The sequence below is a fragment of the Macaca fascicularis genome, chromosome 16 (genome assembly GCF_037993035.2).
Source record: "Macaca fascicularis isolate 582-1 chromosome 16, T2T-MFA8v1.1".
Taxonomy (NCBI): Eukaryota; Metazoa; Chordata; class Mammalia; order Primates; family Cercopithecidae; genus Macaca; species Macaca fascicularis.
This window is the reverse complement of record NC_088390.1, coordinates 50,428,068-50,452,943: the sequence shown is the minus strand read 5'-3', so window position 1 is coordinate 50,452,943 and position 24,876 is coordinate 50,428,068. Positions and strand designations below refer to the sequence as shown.

Sequence of the window (24,876 nt, the reverse complement as noted above, 5' to 3'; positions counted from 1 at the left end):
TAGAGATTTCGGGAGCCTGAAAAGGACTTTCACAGCATGGAAGCCAAGTATAGGACTGTACAGCTGGCCTTCAGTATTCCAGGACCCCCATGGATACAAAAATCCATGGATGCTCAAATCCCTTATATAAAATGGCATAGTATTTGCATGTAACATACACACACCCTCTTATTTACTTTAAATCATCTGTAGATTACTTATAATATAATATTATATTATAATATAATATAATACCTAGTGCAATGTAAATGCTATATAAGTTGTTGTTATACTGTATCGTTTTTATTGTTTTGCTCTCTTTTTGTTTTCAAGTATTTTCAATCCTCAGTTGGTTGAATCCACAGATGCAGAACCTATAGATGTAAAGAGCTTACTCTGTTGGCAAAGTAACCAGTCAAAGGGCATATTATCTGATAGGGGAGGGACACATGTAAAAAAGTCTTATTACCTGGAGGAGTATCTAGCTACTGGCTCTTCTCTGGGACACCAGAGTAGATAACTTTTGTAAGCTGTAAATGTTAAAATTTGATTTTCTTGACATTTTTCAGTAGTGCTTGAATCATAAATAACACTGTTTATCTGGGTGTTGGAGATCTCTTCCATTTGGAAATACAATCATTTTGAACCCTGGGCTATTTATTGTCTCTTTAATTTCTTATTCGGGGTCTCAAAGGTAGGCCTCATTGCACAAGCACTTTATACTCTGTGAGAATTTTACCTACATTTGAATCTAATTCTGTGGCCTCCCAGACACATTGTTGTTGAATCATTATGAGTCTGTATGCTGCTTTAACCTGAGCCCTTCCATCCTGCCCTTCCATCTCCTTCTCTCTACTGTCAGAATCGCTCTACATACATACCCTTCATTCAGAACCCTATTCTCACCTTTCTCCACTAGCAATTAACTGAGGTGATAACCTTCTGTGTGCACATTGGTGGTTTCCACTGGGTTAACTTGTTAAGTGTCCCTCCTAAGAGTCCTTAAGCCTATCTATCCCTGTGTAAATTGAGATCTTCTAAACAGTGTATCAGGCTACATGACCTTAGTTTGCCAGTGTAGACATTCCTACAAAGAGCTATAATTTCATAATGTCCTTGGTTTTTGTTGAATGTCAATAAATGAAACAGCCATATGAAGAATGTTTCTGCATCTTTTGTAAATTTTCTGTTAAAGACCATGTAATTCAATATCCCTTATATGAAGAACCATGTGACCAATTTTTCTTAGGATTCATCAGTAAAAAACAAAAATTATGTTTCCCTCTCAATTAATCATTTTGCTTGTATTTAGTGGCTAACAGCCACAAAACTCAAGAGTGTTTAGAGGAGTGCTTTTGTTTTTGTTCCTTTTAATTTAGGAAAGGAATTCATCTCTCCTCTTTTCTGCCTTGGCTACCAAGAAATTCAGTGCCGAGTCTTTCACTTGGTTGTCATTGATCCTTATCCTAGTTTCTGAACTCATCCAGCCTCTTCTTTCCTCCACTCAATAGGTAGTTTTTCAGTCCTCAGCCTCCTCCCACCCCCACCCTCAAGTAGGCCCCAGTGTCCCTTGCTCCCTTCTTAGCTCCCACTTATAAGTGAGAACATATGGTATTTGGTTTTCTGTTCCTGTGTTAATTCACTTAGGAATGGCCTCCAGCTGCATCTGTGTTGCTGCAAAGGACATAATTTATTGTAAGAAGTGTCTGTTCATGTCCTTTGCTCATTTTTTAAATAAGGTTGTTTGATTTTTGTTTGTTAATTTTTTTAATGTCCTTATAGATTATGGATATTAGACCTCATTGGATGCACAGGTCACAAATACGTTCTCCCTATGGTAGTTGTCTGTTTACTCTGTTGATAGTTACTTTGCTGTGCAGAAGCTTATTCATTTAATTATGTCCCAGTCGTCAATTTTAGTTTTTGTTCAATTGCTTTTAGAGTCTTCATCATGAAATCATTCACAGGGCCTGTGTTCAGAATGGTATTTCCTAGGTTAGTTTTAGGTTTTATATTTAAGTTTTTAATCTATCTTGAGTTGATTTTTGTGTATGGTGAAAGGAAGGAGTCCAGTTTCAATCTTCTGCATATGGCTAACCAGTTATCCCAGCACCATTTACTGAGTAAGAAGTGCTTTCCCCATTGTTTGTTATTGTCAACTTTGTGAAAGACCAGATGGTTGTATGTGTGCAGCTTTATTTCCGGGTTTTCTAACTTATTTCATTGGTCTATGTGTCTGTTTTTGTACCAGTATCATGCTGTGTTGGTTATTGTAGGCTTCTAGTGTAGTTCGAAGTCAGGTCTCGTGATGCCTCTGGCTTTTTTTCACTTAGGATTGCTTTGGCTATTTGGGCTCTTTTTTGGTTCCATAGGATTTTTAGAATTTTTTTTTTCTAATTCTGTGAAAAATGTTGGTATTTTGATAGAAAGAGTGCCAAATCTGTAAATTATTTCAGGAAGTATGGCTGCTTTAACAATATTTATTCTTCCTGTCCATGAGCATGGAATGAAAACTAACAAAGATGTTCAGGACGTACATTCAACACTTCACCAAATGAACCTAACAGATATGTACAGAATACTCCACCCAATAACAAAATATACATTCTTCTCATCTACACATGCCACATACTCTAAAACTCACCACACACTTGGCCATAAAACAATTCTCAACTAATTTTTTAAAAAACTGAAATTATATCAACCACCTTCTTGGCCCGCAGCACAATAAAAATAGAAATCAATACCAAAATCTCTCAAAACCATACAATGACGTGGAAATTAAACAATCTGCTCCTGAATGACTTTTGGGTAAATAATGAAATTAAGGCAGAAATCAAGAAATTCTTTGACACTAATGATAACAAAGATATAACATACCAGAATCTCTGAGATAACAGCTAAAACAGTTTTAAGGGGAAAGTTTATAGTGCTAAACACCCGTATCAAAAAGTTAGAAAGATCTAAAATTAATAACCTAACATCATACCTAGACGAACTAGAAAAAACTAGAGCAAACCAATCCCAGGGCTGGCAGGAGAAAGAAAATAACCAAAATCAGAACTGAGTGGAATGAAACTGAGATGCAAAAACCCATACAAAAGACTAAAAAATCAAAAGTTTGTTTCTTGAAAGAATAAATAAGATTGATAAACTGCTAGCTAGCCTAATAAAAGTTTTTTTTTTTTCCATATATATCTTGTTTCCACAGACAAGACTGTAAGCTGGACTATAAGCTTCTCCAGGATGGAAATCATGCTTTCCCTTTATTTTCAGCTCATCTTCTTCCTATCTGACATTCTTCCCTCTTTCTCAGTCTGCAATTTTTTATTAAATGTGTATCTCATCCCAGGAATTACGCTAAGCCCTGGAGATTTAAGATAAATAAATAAAGACACAAAATGCTGAGAAAATGCTTTACAAATAGCTGACTCCTATCTTTGTGACATTTCCACTGCTAAGAATGCACCTTATTCTCTCAGGTACAGGCATCCCGGCAGTTTTTGGGGGTAGTTACATGACCTGGGCCAGTTATTTCCCCATTTGACTCAGATTTCTCAAGTGTGAAATAAAGAGTCTAACACAATGTCATCCAAGCCCTAGAATTCTAGGGTTCTAAGTCATGATAGCTGTGTAACATGAACAGGAAGTCATGCTGACTTTCATCTCTTCTCTCATTCCGACCCTTCCTCAGCATAAAAGAAGAAAACTACATTTCACTGTCCCCTCTACCAGACATCTCTTCCAGATAAGGTGATTGTACCATTTTAAAGTCATTTACAACCCTTCTCGTATGTTCATCGTAATCGTCCATTTTATTGATATGTGTTCTGCAATTTACACAGCCCTCCCAAACAACTCTGGAAGCAAATAATGAAGGAGTTGTCCCTCATTTTACAGATGAGAAAGTTGGCTTTGAGATAGTATCATTACTGACTTGCCCAAGGGCATGGAGCTCATGTAAGTTTCTGAATGGTGCCAAAACAGTGTTCTCTCTCAACTACATAAGGCTGCAGCACAGCCTAAAAGATAGAGTCAGCTCTCGCCATCAAAAGCCTGGATTTCATGAGAAAAAAAGTCTGTGAACTTCTTAAGATGCTTAAGTCAAAATAGTTTTGGTGAAGCATAGTTTTAACCCACAGCATAACAAGGCCTTTGGCAAGGAAACAAGGAATACTAGGGACATAGTGTCTGCAAGGAAAATGCAACAGAATGCCACATACATCAAGCAGCTCTCACAGTCTGGGGATGAAATAAATTAGAGTAGGGAAAAATTGCACCATGTTTGGGGCCCTCTGTTCTGTGAAGTTCTCATTCAGGTCTTTGCAAAACTCAACCATGTTTTCCCTCATTCCCCTAACCCTTGTGTTTCATTTTTAAACCCAAGTGCCTGCAAAGAGACATCCAACGCACATGTTTCTGATTCATTTACACTTAACTCATCAAGCTCTGTTTAAGAAGAGCTATCTGGTGTCCAAAAATCTTTTGGAATCTTTTCCTTTCCTTTTAGTAAGCCATTGGAAGTTGTGTTTTTTTGTTGTTTTGTTTTGTTTTGTTTTTTGTTTTGTTTTATTTTGTTTTTACTGGCATGTTCGTGCTTGAGTTGAGCACATGTAACAAAGTTGGGCACTTAAAGAGCCTAGTGGACAGGCACACCCCAATCTGCTTAGAGACTGAGAGGGACATTTTTGGTTAGCAGAGTCTCCGAGGCTCCACAGTCACGGGGCTTCACAAGAGGAGCCTGAAGAAGCTTGAGACAGGGCAGCTTGCCCATGACCAGGCGCATGTGGACCACCGCAAGGCCCAGCAAGAAACAGACAAGGCGGCAGACTTGAGGGAAAGGGTTTTCTCTGTCCTGCCCAGCCTCCGGGGCTGCAGGAAGAGAGAAAAGCTACAGAATTGCTGGCTCATAAGAAGACAGTCACCCCAGGGAAAGACAGTTCTGCTCCCAAGGTAAGCTGTCCTAGTCACCATCATCCTACCTCTAGATTCCGGCAACCCCCTCCTCGTTGGTGGCTCCACATCCACTCTTGACCTCCTTCATCCCAGATATAAATCAGAGCATGCCTTTCCCTGGCTTATGACTTCCTGGAGTACCTTAAATAAAACCCAAATTCCTCACCATGGCCAAAGTAGTCATCATGACCAAACCTCATTGACTCCTCCAAACTCAGCCCTTACGATTCTCCTCATTCACTCTACTGCAGGGAAAGAGCTTCTGTTCTCTAACTTGAACATGTCAAATTCATTTCAGTTTCAGGGTCTTTTTGTTGTTTCCTCAGCCTGTAGTGTTCTTTTTCCTGCAGTCATATGGCTACCTCCATCTTATGCTTGCTTTCTTTTTTCAGACACTCCTCTTCCCTTATCACTCAAGCTATAGTAGTACCTCTACCCTAACTTGCTCTTTAGTGTTTTTCTTCTTAGCACTTAGCACCACCACCTAACATTATTTTAATTGTGCCATTGTTTGTAAAATAATTTTTTTTATTTTTATTTTTTTGGAGACAGAGTCTTGCTCTATCGCCCAGGCTGGAGCATAGTGGCATGATCTTATCTCACTGCAACCTCTGCCTTCTGGGCTCAAGCGATCTTCTCAACTCAGCCTCCCCAGTAACTGGGATTTCAGGCATACCACCACACCCAGCTAATATTTTGTGTGTTTTGTAAAGATGGGGTTTTGCCATGTTGCCCAGGCTGGTCTCAAACTTCTGGACTCAGTTCACCTACCTCAGCCTCCCAAAGTGCTGGAATTACAGGTGTGAGACACCATGCCTGGCCTATATGATTATTTCTGTTGGCCCCCACCAAACCGTAAGCTCCAGGTCGGGGACCATTCTTCCTTAGATACCTCTGAATCTTCAGTGCCTAAAGCAATACCTGACACAGGGAAGTAGCTCAATATTTAAATGAGTGAGTGAATGAATGACTGTCCTTGACAACTGTTTAACCCAGAATCATACATAAGCTTAAGAAGCCAGGGAAATAAATGTCTCCTGGTCTTAGAGCAGCAGAAGCAAGCAGACACTAGAAGAACCCCATTTCTCTCTTGGATAAGGTGGTATCGATGCATTGCTCTCAAGCATCTGGCCATTGAGGCAGCTGCTGTGACAGTGACCAGGAAGGGCAGGGGATTCTAAAACAGGTGATAGAGGAACAACTTCTGACCCAAATCCATGGAATATTAGAACGCTTGATGCTATAAGACAAGTTGGGACATGGCACCTGCAAGAGACCAGAGTGACTCAGGGAGATTGCAGCCAGAGTTGGGTAAGCCAAGGCCTACATCCTGCCCCTGAAAGTCACTGACAATTTGCCTTTAAGCAAGGCATTTACCCCCCCGAGCTTGTTTCCTTTTTTGCAAAATGGGCATGATAACAGCATGTTGTATAATATCAAATGTATAAAGTACCAAACACAAGATCTGATATAAAAAGGGTACCCAATAAATAGTAGCTGTTGTTATTGGAGAGACTACAGTTGCAAACATTTTAATCATAATGAGCCCAGAAAACATGGTTTTGTTATAATATTAGGACACCTGTCCTAATCATGACCTGGAAAATTAAATAATTCAAAAGTTGCATTTACTTTTCTATTTTTTATTATGGTATAATACCTTTAAAAGTACTCTCTTAACCACTTCAAATGTACAGTTCAGTCTACTTTTGATATGGTTGTACAACTATCACCTCCATTTATCTCCAGAACTATTTTCATCTTGCAAAACTGACAGTCTATACACATTAAACAACTCCTTGTTTCCTCTCCCCTCAGTTCCTAGAAACCACAATTCTATTTTCTATCTCTATGAATTTGACTACTCTAGGAATCTCATGTAAGTGGAATTATATAATAGGTGTCTTTTTTTGTAACTGGCTTATTTTACTTAGGATAATATCCTCAAGGTTAGCATAAGGTCCCCAAGGTTCATCCACATTGTAGCATGTGTCAAGATTTCCTTCCTTTTTAAGGCTGCATAATATTCCAGTGTATGTATATACCACATTTTATTAATCCATTAATCCATCCATGGACAATTGGGTTGCTTCTACCTTTTGATTATTGTGGATAATGTTGCTATGAAGATGGGTTGCTATGAGACCATGCTTTCAATGAGAGTATCTCCACAAGTGGAATTGCTGGTATTTACCCCTCTTCATCTGTGGGGTATCTCTTTCAATTCAGCTTATTTCCTCTGCATTACAGAAATTGCTTCCTCCTTTTGTCCCTTTCACTAACTTGCCCATTCTTTTGTAAGTGTTCTTATTAATAACCTCCCCTCTGTTCTTCTGTTTGAATGCACTGTATGATTCTTGCTGGGATCTTGAATAATACATCATATAATCCCTATAACATCCATGAGAGTTTCTTGAAATGGATAGCAACAGTACTCTTTGCAACTTTAAACTGAACTGAAAAAAAAATACTCAAGTGTTAAATAAATATAAGGTGGCTAAAATAAATATGGAGTCCTTTAAAAAGACTGGACAAGGAAACTGTATCTGTTGTGTTAAATCTGGGATATCACTCTTAAGAGAGCATTCCTCATTAGCCATTTTCACTGAAAAACCACAGGTTGAAGTCTATCATTACATTTTATTCCATTCTTTTTTTTAAATTATACTTAAAGTTCTAGGGTACATGTGCACAATGTGCAGGTTTGTTACGTAGGTATACATGTGCCATGTTGGTTTGCTGTACCCATTAACTCATCATTCACATTAAGTACCTCTCCTAATGCTATCCCTCCCCCAGTCCCCCACCCCATGACAGGCCCTGGTGTGCGATGTTCCCCACCCTGTGTCCAAGTGTTCTCATTGTTCAATTCCCACCTATGAGTGAGAACACGCAGAGTTTGTTTTTCTGTCCTTGGGATAGTTTGCTGAGAATGATGGTTTCCATCTTCATCCATGTCCCTGCAAAGGACATGAATTCATCCTTTTTTATGGCTGCATAGTATTCCATGGTGTATATGTGCCACATTTTCTTAATCCAGTCTATCACTGATGGACATTTGGGTAGGTTCCAAGTCTTTGCTATTGTGAATAGTGTTGCAATAAACATACATGTATTTATAGTAGCATGATTTATAGTCCTTTGGGTATATATCCAGTAATAGGATCGCTGGGTCAAATAGTATTTCTAGTTCTAGATCCTTGAGGAATCGCCACACTGTCTTCCACAATGGTTGAACTAATTTACACTCCCATCAACAGTGTAAACCCTTCCTATTTCTCCACATCCTCTCCAGCATCTGTTGTTTCCTGACTTTTTAGTAATCGCCATTCTAACTGGTGTGAGATGGTATCTCATTGTGGTTTTGATTTGCATTTCTCTGATGACCAGTGATGATGAGCATTTTTTCATGCGTCTGTTGGCTGCATAAATGTCTTCTTTTGAGAAGTGTCTGTTCATATCCTTTGCCCACTTTTTGACGGGGTTGTTTTTTCTTGTAAATTTGTTTAAGTTCTTTGTAGATTCTGGGTATTAGCTGAAAGGGAATTTATTCTTATTCCTTTTCCCACAGAAAATTCATTCCCTTTATTTTAAATAACTTACCTCTCCCCAGATTTTTTCTCATTCATGATCTATTTTGGTTCATCATAGGCTATAATTTAAATGCTTTGAATGAGATGATTTTTTGCTGAGGGAGCCCCAGCTTCACTGCATTTCCTTTGAATTGTGACAAATTCCATTTTGAGGTTTATGTAAGGGAAAGGAGGCTTCTTAAACAAAAGTGTACTCTATGCACAATGGTAGTAATGTTTATGGGTTACCCCCACTAACTCCTAAAATCTCAGCTAAAAAATAATGATCTAGAATATAGAAGCCATTCACGCCAAGCTCCCACTGCCATGTAAGGGAATGACTATCAGATGGTAGCTGTTTGGTACATCCAGCTTCTGTTAATTGTTCCTACAGTATTCAATAGAATAAAATACCTATTTGAATCAACACTAATAAAGTAACTTTGATCTCATTCTAGAGTAATAACTAAGCACTTCCTAGACAAACTGGTAATGAGAAGTATAGGAATGTACAGTTCCAAATTCTACATGTTTGACTTGCAGGACATCAATCTTGTGAGCTCTTTATTTTTATTTAAGACTATTTCTTATTCATTTATTGACCTACAGAGTTATCCTGTGGTAGTAGAATAATAATAATGCTAAGAATAATAATAATAATCACTCTCACATATTGAGTACCTACAATGTGCCAGGCACTATCTTGAATGCTTCATGTACATTTTCTTATGTCATCCTCCGAGTACACCTGACAAGTCAGTATTTGTATTCCCATTACAGAGGATGTCATTAAAGATTTAAAAAATGGTACAAAGTCTCATGATAATAAATGTCAGGACCAGAATCAAACCCAAATATGGCTAACTCCATATTAGCCATAGTCTACACTGCTTGAGAACTGAGTTTGCAACCCTTCAGAGTTTGAGTTTTATCTAGCTCATCGCCATAAAATTATATTTTTAGCCAGAAATGATACATTCAAAGAGAGATTTTATCAAAACCTGAAAGCTAGCAGTATAGGTATATTTTCATGTAAGAGAATATTGAGTCATATGATCTACAGTATTTCAAATAATGAGACAATGGTATCACTGTCAGTGGCATCATCACAGGTGACCTTTTCAATATATGACTCTACGAATAAGATCAAGACATGATACACACTCTGTGTGTCAGAATGTCTGATAAGGGTCATTTGAAAATCCCTTGCTTCCTTAGGAAGGTAAACATTTATAGAGCAAATACCAAGAGATAAACTGGCTCTATATTATCAATTGATAACTTGTTAAAAGCAATTCCCAATAAAAGCTCCTTTGAATTACCTGTCCACAACAATATCAAAATGATCAAAGCAGCTTACATCTCACATTGAAGGAAGACTTAACTCATCTAAATGGCTCTTTGCCAACCTCTCTTCCTTCTTAAAGGTAACCACTGGGGAATACAGTTCAGGTTCTGGCAAGAGGATCCCTGAAGGATTCCTTCCCTGTTGCCCCACACCCTCCCTCAATCACTCCCCTCCTCAGCCATCCTCTTGGATCTAAGTTCTCCAAAATTCCCAAATTAGGTATTAAGTACATGTTTATTCCATCATGATTTTCTCCTCTAATCTGGCAGATAAAAATAGCAGAAAGAAATATCTCTTTGAAGTCTCATTTTATCCTCTACTATCCCAAAAGTAAACTTCAAAATGTTGCCGGTCTCCTTTCTTCATTTGACCCCAGTCCAAACAGGACAGCTTTAAGGGTAGACCCCACATACAACTCCAGTTCAAAAAATTCCTATTGCTTTAGGAATATGCAGACTGATTCTGAATATGCATCTTGCCCATCACCAGTATTTTTTTTAAGTTCTATTTAAAAAACAAGAGAATGGATCTTTTTTTTTTTTTTCAATTGTTACTTAGTTTTTATTTCATAATCATAAACTTAACTCTGCAATCCAGCTAGGCATGGGAGAGAACAAGGAAAACATGGAACCCAAAGGGAACTGCAGCGAGAGCACAAAGATTCAAGGATACTGCGAGCAAATGGGGTGGAGGGGTGCTCTCCTGAGCTACAGAAGGAATGGTCTGGTGGTTAAGATAAAACACAAGTCAAACTTATTCGAGTTGTCCACAGTCAGCAATGGTGATCTTCTTGCTGGTCTTGCCATTCCTGGACCCAAAGCGCTCCATGGCCTCCACAATATTCATGCCTTCTTTCACTTTGCCAAAGACCACATGCTTGCCATCCAACCACTCAGTCTTGGCAGTGCAGATGAAAAACTGGGAACCATTTGTGTTGGGTCCAGCATTTGCCATGGACAAGATGCCAGGACCTGTATGCTTTAGGATGAAGTTCTCATCTTCAAATTTCTCCCCATAGATGGACTTGCCACCAGTGCCATTATGGCATGTGAAGTCACCACCCTGACACATAAACCCTGGAATAATTCTGTGAAAGCAGGAACCCTTATAACCAAATCCTTTCTCTCCAGTGCTCAGAGCACGAAAATTTTCTGCTGTCTTTGGAACCTTGTCTGCAAACAGCTCGAAGGAGACGCGGCCCAAAGGCTCGCCGTCGACGGCAATGTCGAAGAACACGGTAGGGTTGACCATGGCTAGTAGTACAGGACTTTCCTCGGCGGCAGCGTCTGCAAAGCCGAGAATGGATCTTTTATTGGCAACAGTAATTCCGAGAGTGGATGACCAAGAGACAGCTGGAAAGACATCTTGAAAGATGCCTTATGACCAAATACAAATAATCAAAAACAAAGCTGAACAGCTCAGACATTTGAACTGAACAGGGACATTAGAATAGTCTTCTATTGTCTTGAACTGCCTTGAAGTGATAAAAACTTTGAAACTATGACATTTATTTTGAAAGATGTACAACATGAAGCTTAAAGGTGAAAGATCTATTTAGTGTGGATTTTTTTTAAGCTTCAAAATGAACAGTGTCTGATTCTTAAAGTAAAAGCTGTGAGACTTTTGCTGGAAGCATTTTAATATGTCCTTTAGTTTTTCTTCTTTAGTGAGATATGTCAGTTCCACATTTGTTGACACCCCTCTCTGTGCCATGCACAGTGCTAATGAGAATATACCAGCTAAAGAAAGTGTAGCCTCTGCCTTTGAGGAGATTAAAAACTCTTATGCTGGAAAATAAAAGGAATTACAAATTCTAATATACCCAATACAAAGAACTAAAAATTATATAACATCAGTTTTTCCACCTATTGTCCTATAATTTCCATTTTATAAACAGAAAGAAGTGGAATCCCACAGAGAAAAATAATAAATGTGCATGCTGAGCAATGTTCTTTTTTCTTGTGATGTCTGAAAGCAGTTTTCTCTAAATGAAATTTAAATAGAAATTGCTAATATTGAATTAGTAATATTATCAGATATTCTGTGTTTTCACCCAAGAAGCATAAGGCTTCAGGCTTCATAGAATTTCTTCAGATAGTCTTTTGTTTTTATAGCTAGAAAATTGACAACACAAAGACAGCTATTGACTTGCCATCCAGGAGTAGAATAACACACCTGGTCCTAATGCCTATGTTTTTTCTTCCAGTCTTCCCCCTCGCTCTGTTTTTTCTCTTTGTTGCTTCCCTGAGGATATTCATATATAGAACTTTGCTCAGTGCCACACAAAGAGCTAGATGACATTGTCTTCTGGCAGAAAAGTGACAACTATTAGCTTTGGGTTGGAAGCTGCAGTGGTTGTTGATTTTTAAGGTCTACACACATTTATTGAACAAAATATTCATATGACATTTAAAATGAGTCTATTTGTAAGTTTTGAAAATTTAGGCAACTTGTATGTCATTTCTGGGCCTCAGTTTTCACATTATAAACATGAGCACTAAACCAGTGGTTCCCAAAGTTTGCTGCACACCAGAATCACCTTTTAAAAGGAGAGCTTTTAAAAATCCTGATGCCCAGATTGCTTGCCAAACCAATTAAATCCGAATATTTAAGGTTGGGAGCCACATATGTCTTTTTGTTTGTTTGTTTGTTTGTTTTTGTTTTTTTGAGATGGAGTTTCTTTCTGTTGCCCAGGCTGGAGTACAGTGGTGTGATCTCAGCTCACTGCAGCCTCCACCTCCCAGGTTCAAGCAATTTCCCTGCCTTGGCCTCCTGAGTAGCTGGGACTACAGGTGAATGCCACCATGCTTGGCTAATTTTTTGTATTTTTAGTAGAGACAGGGTTTCACCATGTTGGCCAGGCTGGTCTCAAACTCCTGACCTCGTGATCCACCCGCCTCGGCCTACCAAAGTGCTGGGATTACAGGCATGAGCCACCGTGCCTGGCCACATATGTCTTATTTAAAGATTCCCAGTTGAATCCAATGTGCAACAAAGTTAGGGAACCACCAAAGAAAACTACAATTTATCCAGTGTCTTTTCTAGCTCCATGGTCCTCTGAGCTTGGACCATGGAATCCTCTGAGCATCAGTTTCCTCATCTCTGTTGTGAGACTCAAACTGTAAAAAACTTACTCATAGTTTTAATGCAACCCCAGTGAAAATCTGTGATGGTTAATTTTATATGCCAATTTGACTGGGTTAAGGAATGCTCAGATAGTTGGTTAATATATATATCTATGTGTATCTGTGAGTTTTTTCCAGAAGAGATTAGCAATTGAATCAGTAGACTGAGTGAAGAAGATCCACCCTCACTAATGTGGGAGGGCAGCATCCAATCCACTGAGAACCCATAGAATAAAAGGGCAGAGGAAGGGCAATTGGCTTCTTAAACTGGGATGACCATATTCTCCTGCCTCCTGACATCAGAGTTGCTGGTTCTTGGGCCTTCCAACTCCAGGACTTACACCAGAATGACCCTGCTCTTTCTTCCAGTTCTCAAGTCTTTGTCCACTGTCAGATCCCCTGGTTCTAAGGCCTTTGAACTTGAACTCAATTCTATACCACCAGCTTCTCTGGTTCTCCAGCTTGCAGATGGCATATTATGGGACTTCTCAGCCTCTATAATTGTGTGAGCCAATCCCATAATAAATCTCTGATATATCTATATATATCCTATTTGTTCTGTTTCTGTGGAGAACCATGGCTAATACAAAATTACAGAGTTCTTTTGTTGAAGTTGACAAATAAATTCCACAATGTTATAAAAATGCAAAGGATATAGAATAGTCAGAGCAATCTTGCAAAAAAAGAACAAAGTTGGAGGCTGACATGGTTTGGCTATGTCCCCACCCAAATCTCATCTTGAATTCCCACATGTTGTGGGAGGGACCCAGTGGGAGGTAATTGAATCATGAGGGGTAGGTCTTTTTCGTGCTGTTTTCATAATAGTGAATAAGTCTCATGAGATCTGATGGTTTTAAAAAGGGGAGTTTCCTTGCACAAGCTCTCTTCTCTTGTCTGCCACCATGTGAGATGGGCCTTTCACCTTCTGCCATGATTGTGAGGCCTCCCCAGTCATGTGGAACTGTAAGTCCAGTAAGCCTCTTTCTTTTGTAAATTGCCCAGTCTCTGGTATGTCTTTAGAAGCAGCATGAAAATGGACTAATACAGAGGCCTTGAGACTATCAAACTGCAGTAATCCAGATATATAGTATTAGTGTAAGCACAGATGAGTAGGCCAATAGAGAACAGATAATGTAACACTTGACCCTTATGAAATAATTAATTGATTTTTCAGCCAAAGTGCCAAAACCATTCAATCAGGAAAAGAAAATATTTTCAATAAATGGTTCTAGAAAAACTAGATCATAATTTGAAGTAAAAAAAGAATCTCAACCCCTACCTCATACCATACACAAAAATTAATTTTATATGGATCACAGACCTAAATGTATAAGCTAAAGTTATAAAGAAGAAAATATAAGATAAACCATTTGCAAAGACTTCAAACAGGACACAAAAAGTAATACCTATTAAAAAAGGATAAACTGTACTTCATCTAAATACAAATTCAAAAGACTCCATTTAAAAATGTATGAATAAGCAAGCCACAGGCTGGAAAAATATATTCATGTCACATAGGACTTATATTCAGAATATATAAAGAACTACTAAAACTCAACAACAAAAAGACAACCCAATTTTTAAAATGGGCAAAAAACTTGAATAAACACTTCACAGAAGATATAAAAATGATTAGCAGCACATTTTTTAAGTACTGAAACTCATTAGACATCAAGGAAATGCAAATTAACATAACAATGAAATACCCTTCGCACTAATTTAATGGCTAAAAATACAATACCAAATGTTGGTAAGGATGTAGACAACTAGAATTCACATACATTGTTCATGGGAGTATAAAATGGAATCATTACATTGGAAAACTATTTGGTAATTGATTATAAAATTAAACATATACCTACCTTATAACCCAGCAATTCTACTCTTAACTATTTACCTAAGATAAAGGAAAACATATGTCCATTCAAAGACCTGCATATGAATGTTTATTGGAGTCTTATTCATCATAGCCCCACACTGAAAGCAACCCAAATATTTATCAACAGATATAAGGATAAATAAATTTTGGTATATTAGTACTCAGTAATATAAAGCAATAAACTACTAATACAAACAACAGCATGGATGAATTTCAAAAACATGCTGAGTGAAAGAAGCTAGACACCAAAGTATGCATATAGTATGAGTGCATTTATATAATAATAAAAATCAGAAGAACAGTTGCCGTGTGTGTGTGTGTGTGTGTGTATTGGAGGGAAGAGGGTGTGCAATAGACTAGACCTCGCTGGTGTGCTACAAATCTCCTATCATGATTGGGGTGTGAGTTACATAGGTATATACATTTATCGAAACATTTGTTAAAACTCATCAGACTTAAAATATCGTATGTAAGCATACATCAAAAATTAAAATTTCAAAAACCATTTTCATAAACTATAAAGTGTTATATAAGTACTATAAAGTGTTTTAATTTTTGAAGTCTCTTGAGACAAAGATGAGTTTGAGATGATGGCAGTAGTGAACTGGTGCTAAACAATGATATAGCTCTGAGTTTCCAGTTTTCATCTGCATATTTGAAGTGATTACATCCAACAAAATGAGTTTATTTTATAACTTAGAAATGAACGCAGCACCCTTTAACCCACTCTAACTAGGAATATTTTTTGAAGGCCTGGTACTAGGAGTGATCTGTACCTATCTGTACCTAAACTTTAAGCTTTGACAAAGTGTTGGCACATTCACTTTATGAATTGTTACTCTTGGCAATTTTAGCAAAATACCTTTAAATTGAAGTTTTAAAAAAAAGCATAAGAAATGTCATACTGGAAATCACATCCTTTTTTTCCCTTAGGTATGGTAGCAGATGGAAAGGAACTGCTACCCTATATGATTTTATTTTGTTTTTTAACTTTTATTTTAGGTTCAGGGGTACATGTGCAGGTTTGTTATATAGGTAAAGTGCATGTCAAGGGAGTTTGGTGTATAGATTATTTCATCATCCAGGTAATAAGCATGGTACCCAATAGGTAGTTTTTCAATCCCCTCCCTCCTCCCACCCTCCATCCTTAAGTATACATGTGTCCATGTGTACTCAGTGTTTGGCTCCCACTTATAAGTGAGAACATGCAGTATTTGGTTTTCTATTCCTCCCTCAATTCACTTAGTACAATGGCCTCCAGCTCCATCATATTGCTGCAAAGGACATGATCTCGTTCTTTTAATCGCTGCAAATAATTCCATGGTGTATATGTACAATATTTTCTTTATTCAGTCCACCACTGATGGTCATCTAGGTTGATTCCATGTGCTTGCTATTGTCAGTAAGGCTGCAATGAACATACACGTTCATGTGTCTTTATGGTAGAAGTATTTATATTCCTTTGGATATATACCTAATAATGGGATTTCTGGGTCAAATGGTAGTTCTGTTTTAAGTTCTTTGAGAAACCTCCAAACTACCTTCCACAATGGTGAACTAATTTACATTCACATTAGCAATGTAAGTGTTCCCTTTTCTCAGCAACCTTGCCAGTATCTATTATTTTTGACTTTTTATTAATAGCCATTCTGACTGGTGTAAGATGGTATCACATTGTGGTTTTGATTTGCATTTCTCTAATGATGAGTGATGTTGAGCATTTTTCTATATGCTTGTTGGCCATGTGCGTGTATTCTTTTGAAAAGTGTCTGTTCATGTCCTTTGCCCACTTTTTAATGGGGTTGTTTGTTTTTTTGCTTGTTAATTTAAGTTCCTTATAGATTCTGGACATTTGACCTTTGTTGGATGAATAGTTTGCAAATATTTTTTCCGATTCTGTAGGTTGCCTGTTTACTCTATTGATAGTTTATTTTGCTATGCAGAAGCTCTTCAGTTCAATTAGGTCCCATTTGTCAGTTTTTGTTTATGCTGCAGTTGCTTTTGGCATATTCATCATGAAGTATTTGCTAGGGACTATGTCCAGAAATCACATTCCATAGACCAAATTCTATTAATAACCATACAATAATATGAAAATATGTCTACAAAGCTAAAGGGTAAAACTGATTTAAATGTGATATAACAAAATCTCAATTAATAAATTATCTAGGAATAAAGCCTCCCCCAACCCGCACCTACCTCCATGTTTCACACACAGACACACCACACCTTCTGTAAAGCACAGGGAGAAGCATTTGTTTGCATGACAGCTCCCAACACCAGTGTCCCTGCTGAACAACAAGTACAGATACCCAGGAGAAAAACCCTCTTCTCCCCTCTTCTTTTAACCATACTCAGCTTCAAGCATAAAGGACTATTCTGGACAAACTTGTAGAGTATGGCAGGCTTACTCTGACAACACCAGCTTCTTTAGCAGCTTTGAATATTGTTCAGGGATGCTGCTCAGCCTAAGTAATCAGCCTTGAGTGTTCTCTACACACCCTCTCTGTCCTCAAAGTCATTTTTCCAGGGAAGCCCCAACCTCAGTTCAGATCCACTAATTAGATATTCATATATATAACACAAGGAGCCTCTCCTGCAAAGCATTTAAGCATAATCTCTTTACAGAGTGTAAGCTCATTGAGGGCTTTGCTTACTATTAATCCCAGGACCTAAAACATAATAGGTAAGTAGATGCCACATATATTGCATAGATTATGTGGCTCAGTGAATGAATACTGACCTCACACTATCATCGTAATGCTTTAATGAAGTAATATATTTGATGTGTTAGCAGGCACCTAACACCTGGGTTAAGTATCAACACCTGGGCTAAGTACCAGCCCCTTTTCACCTTTCTCTTTACAGAGATTTTTACTTCTTCAGGGAACTGTTTCCTCATATTAGATGACTAGATCAAAGCAAACAAAAACATAAAGTGGAGAAAGGACACCCTATTCAACAAATGGTGCTGCAATAATTAGCAAGCCACATGCAGGAGGTTGAAACGGGATTCTCATCTCCCACCTTATACAAAAATCAACTCAAGATGGATCAAGGACTTAAATCTAAGACCCAAAACTATACAAATTCTAGAAGATAACGTTGGAAAAACCTTCTAGACATTGGCTTAGGCAAGGATTTCATGACCAAGAACCTGAAAGTAAATGCAACCAAAACAAAGATAAATAGGTGGAACTTAATTAAACTAAAGAGTTTCTGCACAGAAAAAGGAACACTCAGCAGACTAAACAGACAATCTCCAGAGAGGGAGAAAATATTCTCAATCTATACATCTATACAAAGGACTAATATCCAGAATCTACAAGGAACTCAAACAAATTAGCAAGAAAAAAACAGACAATCCTATCAAAAAGTGGGCTAAGGGCATGAATAGATAATTATCAAAAGAAGATACACAAATGCCAACAAACATAAAAAAAGTTCAACATCACTAATGATCAGGGAAATGCAAATCAAAACCACAATGCGGTATCACCTTACTCCTGAAAGAATGGCCATAATGAGAAAAATAAAAAATTAACAGATGTTGGTGTGGATGCAGTGAAAAGGGAAAACTTCTACACTGCTGGTGGGAATGTAAACTAGTACCACCACTATGGAAAACAGTGTGGAGATTCTTTAAAGAACTAAAAGTAGAACTACCATTTGATCCAGCAATCCCACAGCTGGGTGTTTACCCAGAGGAAAAGAAGTCATTATATGAAAAAGATATTTGCACACATATGTTTATAGTGGCACAATTTGCAATTGCAAAAATATGGAACCAGCCAAAATGCCCATCAGTCAACAAATGGATAAAGAAACTGTGAGATATATATATATATATATATATATATATATATATATATATATATATATATATATCTGAGATATATATATATATATATATAATGGAATACTACTCAGCCATAAAAAGGAATGAATTAATGGCATTCACAGCAACCTGGATGGAACTGGAGAATATTATTCTGAGGGAAGTAGCTCAGGAATGGAAAACCAAACATCATGTGTTCTCACTCTTAAGTGGGAGCTAAGCTATGAGGATGCAAAGGCATAAGAATGATACAATGGACTTGGGAGACCTCAGGGGAAAGGGTGGGAGGGGAGTGAGGGATAAAAGACTACAAATTAGGTTCAGTGTATACTGCTTAGGTGATGGGTGCACCAAAATCTCACAAATCACCACTAAAGAACTTACTCATGTGACCAAATACCACCTGTTCCCCCCAAAACCTATGGAAATAATTTTTTAAATCTTATTTATTCTTTTTTAACCACCACAACCCAGCCACTTTAAAAATAGAAAATAATCTGATATTATTTACCACTTTCAAAAGACTCAAAAGACTAACTAGGTTATAGTTTGTGTGTTTCCTCACCTAGTAATAGACTTTCAGAGACACATCTGACTGATAAATTAAATGCTCTGTATCCTGGTATTTCACAAGAGTTTCATAGAGATTTGGAAAATGTGTGTGTGTGTGTGTGTGTGTGTGTGTGCGCGTGTGTGTGCGTGTGCGCACACTCACAGGCAAACACTCATGTTCATGTATGAGAGAAGAGATTGATTTTCCTGAAATCCCACTATAGGCTCTGTCCTACTTTCATACATACAACATACTCAAATTTCCTCTGAGAAATTCCTGTGGGAAAATTGGCATGTAAAATTTCAGCAACAGACTTAACTGTTACAAATTCCATTCCTAGGATACTGAGAAGTATAAAATTTCCAATTGTAATTCACCTTTTAAAGTTGTCTTTAAAAGTATGAGATGAAAATACTCCTATGATATTTCCTTTTTTTTTTTTTCTTTTTCTTCACAAGTAAACACATAGTCAATTCTTAAGTCTAAAATGTTTCCAGTCAGGGTTAATGATTTCCAATTTATAGTGATTGAATTTCACTTAATCTAATAGAATCACCTGGCATAAGAAAGCACAGCTCAAAACAATATGTGATGGAAACCATTAGAGTACAAAGCAGGGTCCTATGTGACGTCAATAACATTTTGTGAAATTTTTGTTTCAGTTTTACATACGCAGTATATGCATTTACTGAGTCATGGTCAGAAACATTTGAAGGCCACTGCACCATGCAATGGTACAAAATGTCCACTCCACAAAACAGGTGAGAAAATTCAAATCTGGCATAAGAACTGGGGTTTAGGAGTGTCGATGTATAGAAGTGCAAGAGGTCCAGGAACAAACAGGAAATTCCTAGGCAGCCCTAAAGAGAAGCTTTATTAGTTCATTGAGCACAGCCTTAGTGAGATGAGTGAAGAAGAGCAGGAAAATTCTCCCCAACTCCCTAGAGGAGAAACAATTGCCATAATTGTCAGAAACATGTCAGAAAGACCCAAATTACCTGGAATGAGCTATGTAAAATATACAGTACAAGTCAAGATCATATTTCTTCTGTGACCATTTTTGATAAAAAGGAATCTTTGAGTACTTCAGTAAATCACTTCATGGAGAAATCTACAACTACAATGTCCTTGTAATCTGTTCCTCTCTCACAAAATTTTAATTGAACCACAACAATGTCTTAGGGTGACAGCAGGGGTGTGGTTGGGGACTGTGTGTGGTCTTTCCCTTGCAGGCAAATTCCTAGTCTCTGAAGAGTATGAGGCAGACACTGGACAAGCTCCTAAAGACTTATTCCCTAGAACTACTGGGCTGGAGGTGGCATACCATCCTTATGTATTTAAGAATCTACAGCTACCAGCACCCTAGCCCAAGTCTGCCCAAAAATATCTTCCCTCTAGAACTTCCTTCTACTCCTTTTCTTTCCTTTTCTTTTCTTTTCTCTCTCTCTCTCTCTCTCTCTCTTTTTTTTTTTTTTTTTTTTTTTTTTTGAGACGGAGTCTCTCTCTGTCGCCCAGGCTAGAGTGCAGTGGCGTAATCATTGCAAGCTCCACCTCCCTGGTTCACTCCATTCTCCTTCCTCAGCCTCCTGAGTAGCTGGGACTACAGGCGCCCGCCTGCTCCTTTTCTTATGTGCCTGCCTGCTCTCCATACATAACAAATTCTCCAGATGTCCCCTTTATGCCTTTTTTCCTCCTTATTCCACTTCTCATTAAGGAGTTTTTCTCAAAAGAAAATGGATGTAGATGAAATTCACCCTCTCAATTAAGATACTGCTCAGTGTTGGAGCAGTATAACGCTGATGTGTTTTCCTTCTTAGCTTTTCTGTCATTAAAACTGGGCTCCTCTCTCCCCATGTATAACTCAACTCCTGCTTCTTCACCACAACTTGTGACTCCATAACTGTTGCAAACACAGACTTCGCTGCCCGGATAGTCCTCTTCCTCGATTTCCTCCCAATACTCCTCTTCTTCAATTCCCCAAATAGTCTAAATAGAAGAGATTCCTCTTCCTTTCCAAATAATCCTCTTCCCTGATTTCCCCCTGCTGTGGTTGGGCAGCCTGTCAGATGATGATGATGATGATGATGATGATGATGATGATGATGATGATGATGATCACCTCCTACTGATCTCCCCAGTGTTGACCTAGTCTTTGTAACACAAATTTTGTTTTACCCAGGACATCTCCATCTATACCTGTTGTCCCAGAGTCCCAGAGTGACTCTATTTTAATTATACCCCTTTTCACTTTCAAAAAAAAAATGTATAAAGCATTTCAGTGTGGAAAAGTTACCCTATCCAGTATCCTGCTCTGCCTGCTTGGTTAGCTGTTTTCTAGTGGCCTGCAGCTGGTTCATCCTTCAAGTCTATAATTCCAAATTGGCCAAGACTCAACATCTCCTACTCCCAGCATCATCTCAAACATCAAGAATGGAAAGCTCCCCTGGGAGGATGAATCTTAGAGAAAACTATGTTATCCTGGAGTCTATCTGACCCTATTTTTAGTGTTTCCCTACATTAGGTATCTATTGCTGCATAACAAACCACTCTGAACTTAGTGACTTAAAACAACTATAGTCATTTATTATTCCTCATAGTTTCTGTGATTCAGAAATTCAGTTCAGACATGTTGGGGATAGTTTGTCTCTGTTTCATGATGCCTGGGGCCTCAGCTGGAAGGTTCAAAGGTTGGAGATATCAAATATCTGGAATAATCTGAAAATTCATTTGCTCACATGTCTGGAGGTTGATGCTGGCTGTCAGCTGAGGGCCTCATTGTGTCTGTTGCCTAGAACACACCCATACATGGCCTCTCCATGTGACTGGGGCTTCCTTACAACATGGCGGCAGTATTCCAAGGGCAGGTATCCTGAGCCAGATGGAGACTGTATCCTTTAAATGATGTAGAATCAACTCTCAAGTCACATAGCATGACTTCTACCATATTACATTGATCATGAAAGTTGCAACCCACTGCCCAGATTCAAGAGCAAAGAACATTAGACCACCACCTTTACACTCCTTTTTGTAAGATGATCATATGGTATGGCATATATGTATATACACACACAGACACACACACACACACACATATAAAAACACATAGAAACATACACATGTATATATACATATATGTATACACATATATGTATATATTTGGGAAATATAATCAGCCACCCCTTCCAAGAACCCTGCCAACCATAGGCAAAGGGTCACCATTCTTGTTACCTCCTTCTATCAAAATTTTTCTAGGATGAGTTCCCTGATATTGTGACATGGGGGTGAGGCTTCTCTAATCAGAAATACTTTAATCCCTTGTAGTTGTGAGGCGTGTTACAGTTGCAAGAATCTTTGCATTTGGTCTTCACAACTCTGTGAAGCAGATAAGGGAGGCCTTATTCTCTCATTTTACAGGTAAGAAAGGACATACAGAAAGGTAAATAATTTACTCAAAGTCACAGAGCTGGGACTCAGTGCAGTCAGTGACATGTGGCATTGGGTTTCTTTCTATTACCAACCAACCTCAACGAACGGAAAAGCAGCACAGTACTGTAGTCTGAGCCCAGACTTCGGATCGGACAAGCCTGGCTTCGAGTCCTGGTTCTACAGCATTGTGGCTTTGGACAAAGAGTTTCACTTCCCTGACTTTCAGTTTTCTTATCCTTGGAATGAAGGCAATACAACCTACCTCATGCGTTTAGTTCCTGCCATGAGATGAAATGATATTCGTGAAGTGCATAGGATGGTGCCTAACACATCTTTGACCACCAAACAGCACCTAAGAAGTTAATTTTGATAATGGTGTGTGATCTAACAGCTGACACACTACATTTAGAGCCAGGTTTTCTTAAAAAGATCTTGAAGAAGTAAATGCTGATTTGGGCCATGACAAACAAAAGATATTCTGCATCTAGGTGTAGGTGGGACCCATCCTCAAATCACATGACAAGCCAATCATCTTAGATCTTTTTTTCATAGCAAAATATTGTTCTTTTTCATAAGTTTGTAAGTGAAACCTTGAAACGGGCAACCAATTCTCAAACTCCTCTAAACAGACGTTACTGAATGGGATATAGGCTAATATTAAATCTCCAGCTCAAAAGGCTGAATATAGAGGCTGCTGGGGCTAGGGAGGTTTGCTTTGTTACACAGTGTGGGAATGGGTGCTACATAATGATCTTTGAGTGGGCCAAGCTTTGATGGCTGGGCAGAGCACAAGGTTAACACAATTGGGAGGCCTTCAGCAAGTTACCCTCAGATGCCATTTAAATGTAACTGTGTATGTATCCATTTCTGTGACGGTGGAACCAGAGTCATGGAAAGGCCCTGCATTTTTCTCTCATTGTTTCAAGAAAATGTTCTTGAATGTTCTACTGGCTAGGCAGTCTGATATTTGCCGTTAATGAGAGGCAAGTGAAGGGGCCAAATTAATCAGTGTTTATAGTTCCTAAGAGTTATGCCATGAGGCTAGGGGAGAGCCTCACTTTAGAGTCCTAGAAGTTGCTTTGTAGACTCAGAAACAGCCATTTTGCTGGCATTCAGAAATAGTTTTCCATTTTTTTTCTGCCCATCACTTAGGCCTGACTATAAGGCCTCTAATTCTGCTTCCAAGGCCAAAAGGACAGCAGATTCGCTCATAAGAAAACCCAAGGGATACTTAAAATTTACGAGCCAGTCCTCAGCTCCTTACCAGTGTGAAGTTCTCATTCACGTCAGCAGGAAGCTTGCCTACAGGGCAGGGCATCTCAATTGAGTTCTTTCTCTGCTTTGCTGGTTCAGAATCAAACTTGCCCTGTGGCTGCTTTAAGTGTTGATGTCTTGGCATCCAAAAGCAGGGAGACAGCTCCGTTTCTCCTGGCGCCTGGAGCCCATGCTTCAGGGCAGCTTACCCTCCTCCCTTCGGGATTGCTTTGGAATACTCACTGTTTATAAAGGAAGCCCACATTGGCCCCGTTGTAATGTGTGGCACTCTTCACTCAATAGCAATGGGGAGTTCAAAACGTCTTAAGTGACCCTCCAGGGTAACCAAAATCCCAAATCCCTAATATGGAGTAACTGTTTCTGCCATAGTGCTGCCTTAAGGAGTTGAACGGCATTTTGTGTTTTCCAAAGCTCTTTCATATACTTGGTCTCCTGTGGTCTGGCAAGCCCTGTGAAAAAAACAAGGCAGATATAGTTAGTCCCATTTCACAGATAAGAAAACTGAGATTCAGACAGTCTAATCATGCTGCTAGTTAGTTGTAGGGCTGGGATGCAAACTCCCAGATCATTACATCTTTCACTGCCATGACTGGGTATTTTATTTTCTCTTCCTTTCCACCCTTCTAATTTTCCCCTTTCCCTTTTCTCTCCAATTCTGTTTTCCTCTGCCCATTCCTTGCTCCCTTTTTACCTTCTTCCTCCTGCTCAATCTGTTTCTCTTCGTTCTCTTCAACTCTCTTGTTCTAACAAGGATTTCAGGCAGGACCAAGAACCCTCTAGAATTACAGCACCAACTTTACCATTCACCCAGCAATTTCAACAGAAACTTAAACAACTCGTAGGGAATCTCTTTGCTTTTCTGTGACTCATTTTTTCCAGCTATGAAATAAGAATATCATGTGTGTAACTGTAAGATAATAGAATT

The 24,876-nt window shown here is 38.5% G+C and overlaps 2 protein-coding genes across 2 annotated transcripts in view; one reads left to right on the top strand and one right to left on the bottom strand.

Moving 5' to 3' along the window:
* Nucleotides 1–24,876, top strand: part of ANKFN1 (ankyrin repeat and fibronectin type III domain containing 1) — a 349,569-nt gene that overhangs the window by 113,847 nt on the left and 210,846 nt on the right. The gene's annotated exons all lie outside the window — the stretch shown is intronic.
* Nucleotides 10,386–11,150, bottom strand: LOC102145066 (peptidyl-prolyl cis-trans isomerase A). The gene has a single exon (XM_015444642.3). The coding sequence runs from the start codon at nt 11,104–11,106 to the stop codon at nt 10,609–10,611; it is 498 nt and encodes a 165-aa protein (XP_015300128.3). The 5' UTR covers nt 11,107–11,150; the 3' UTR covers nt 10,386–10,608.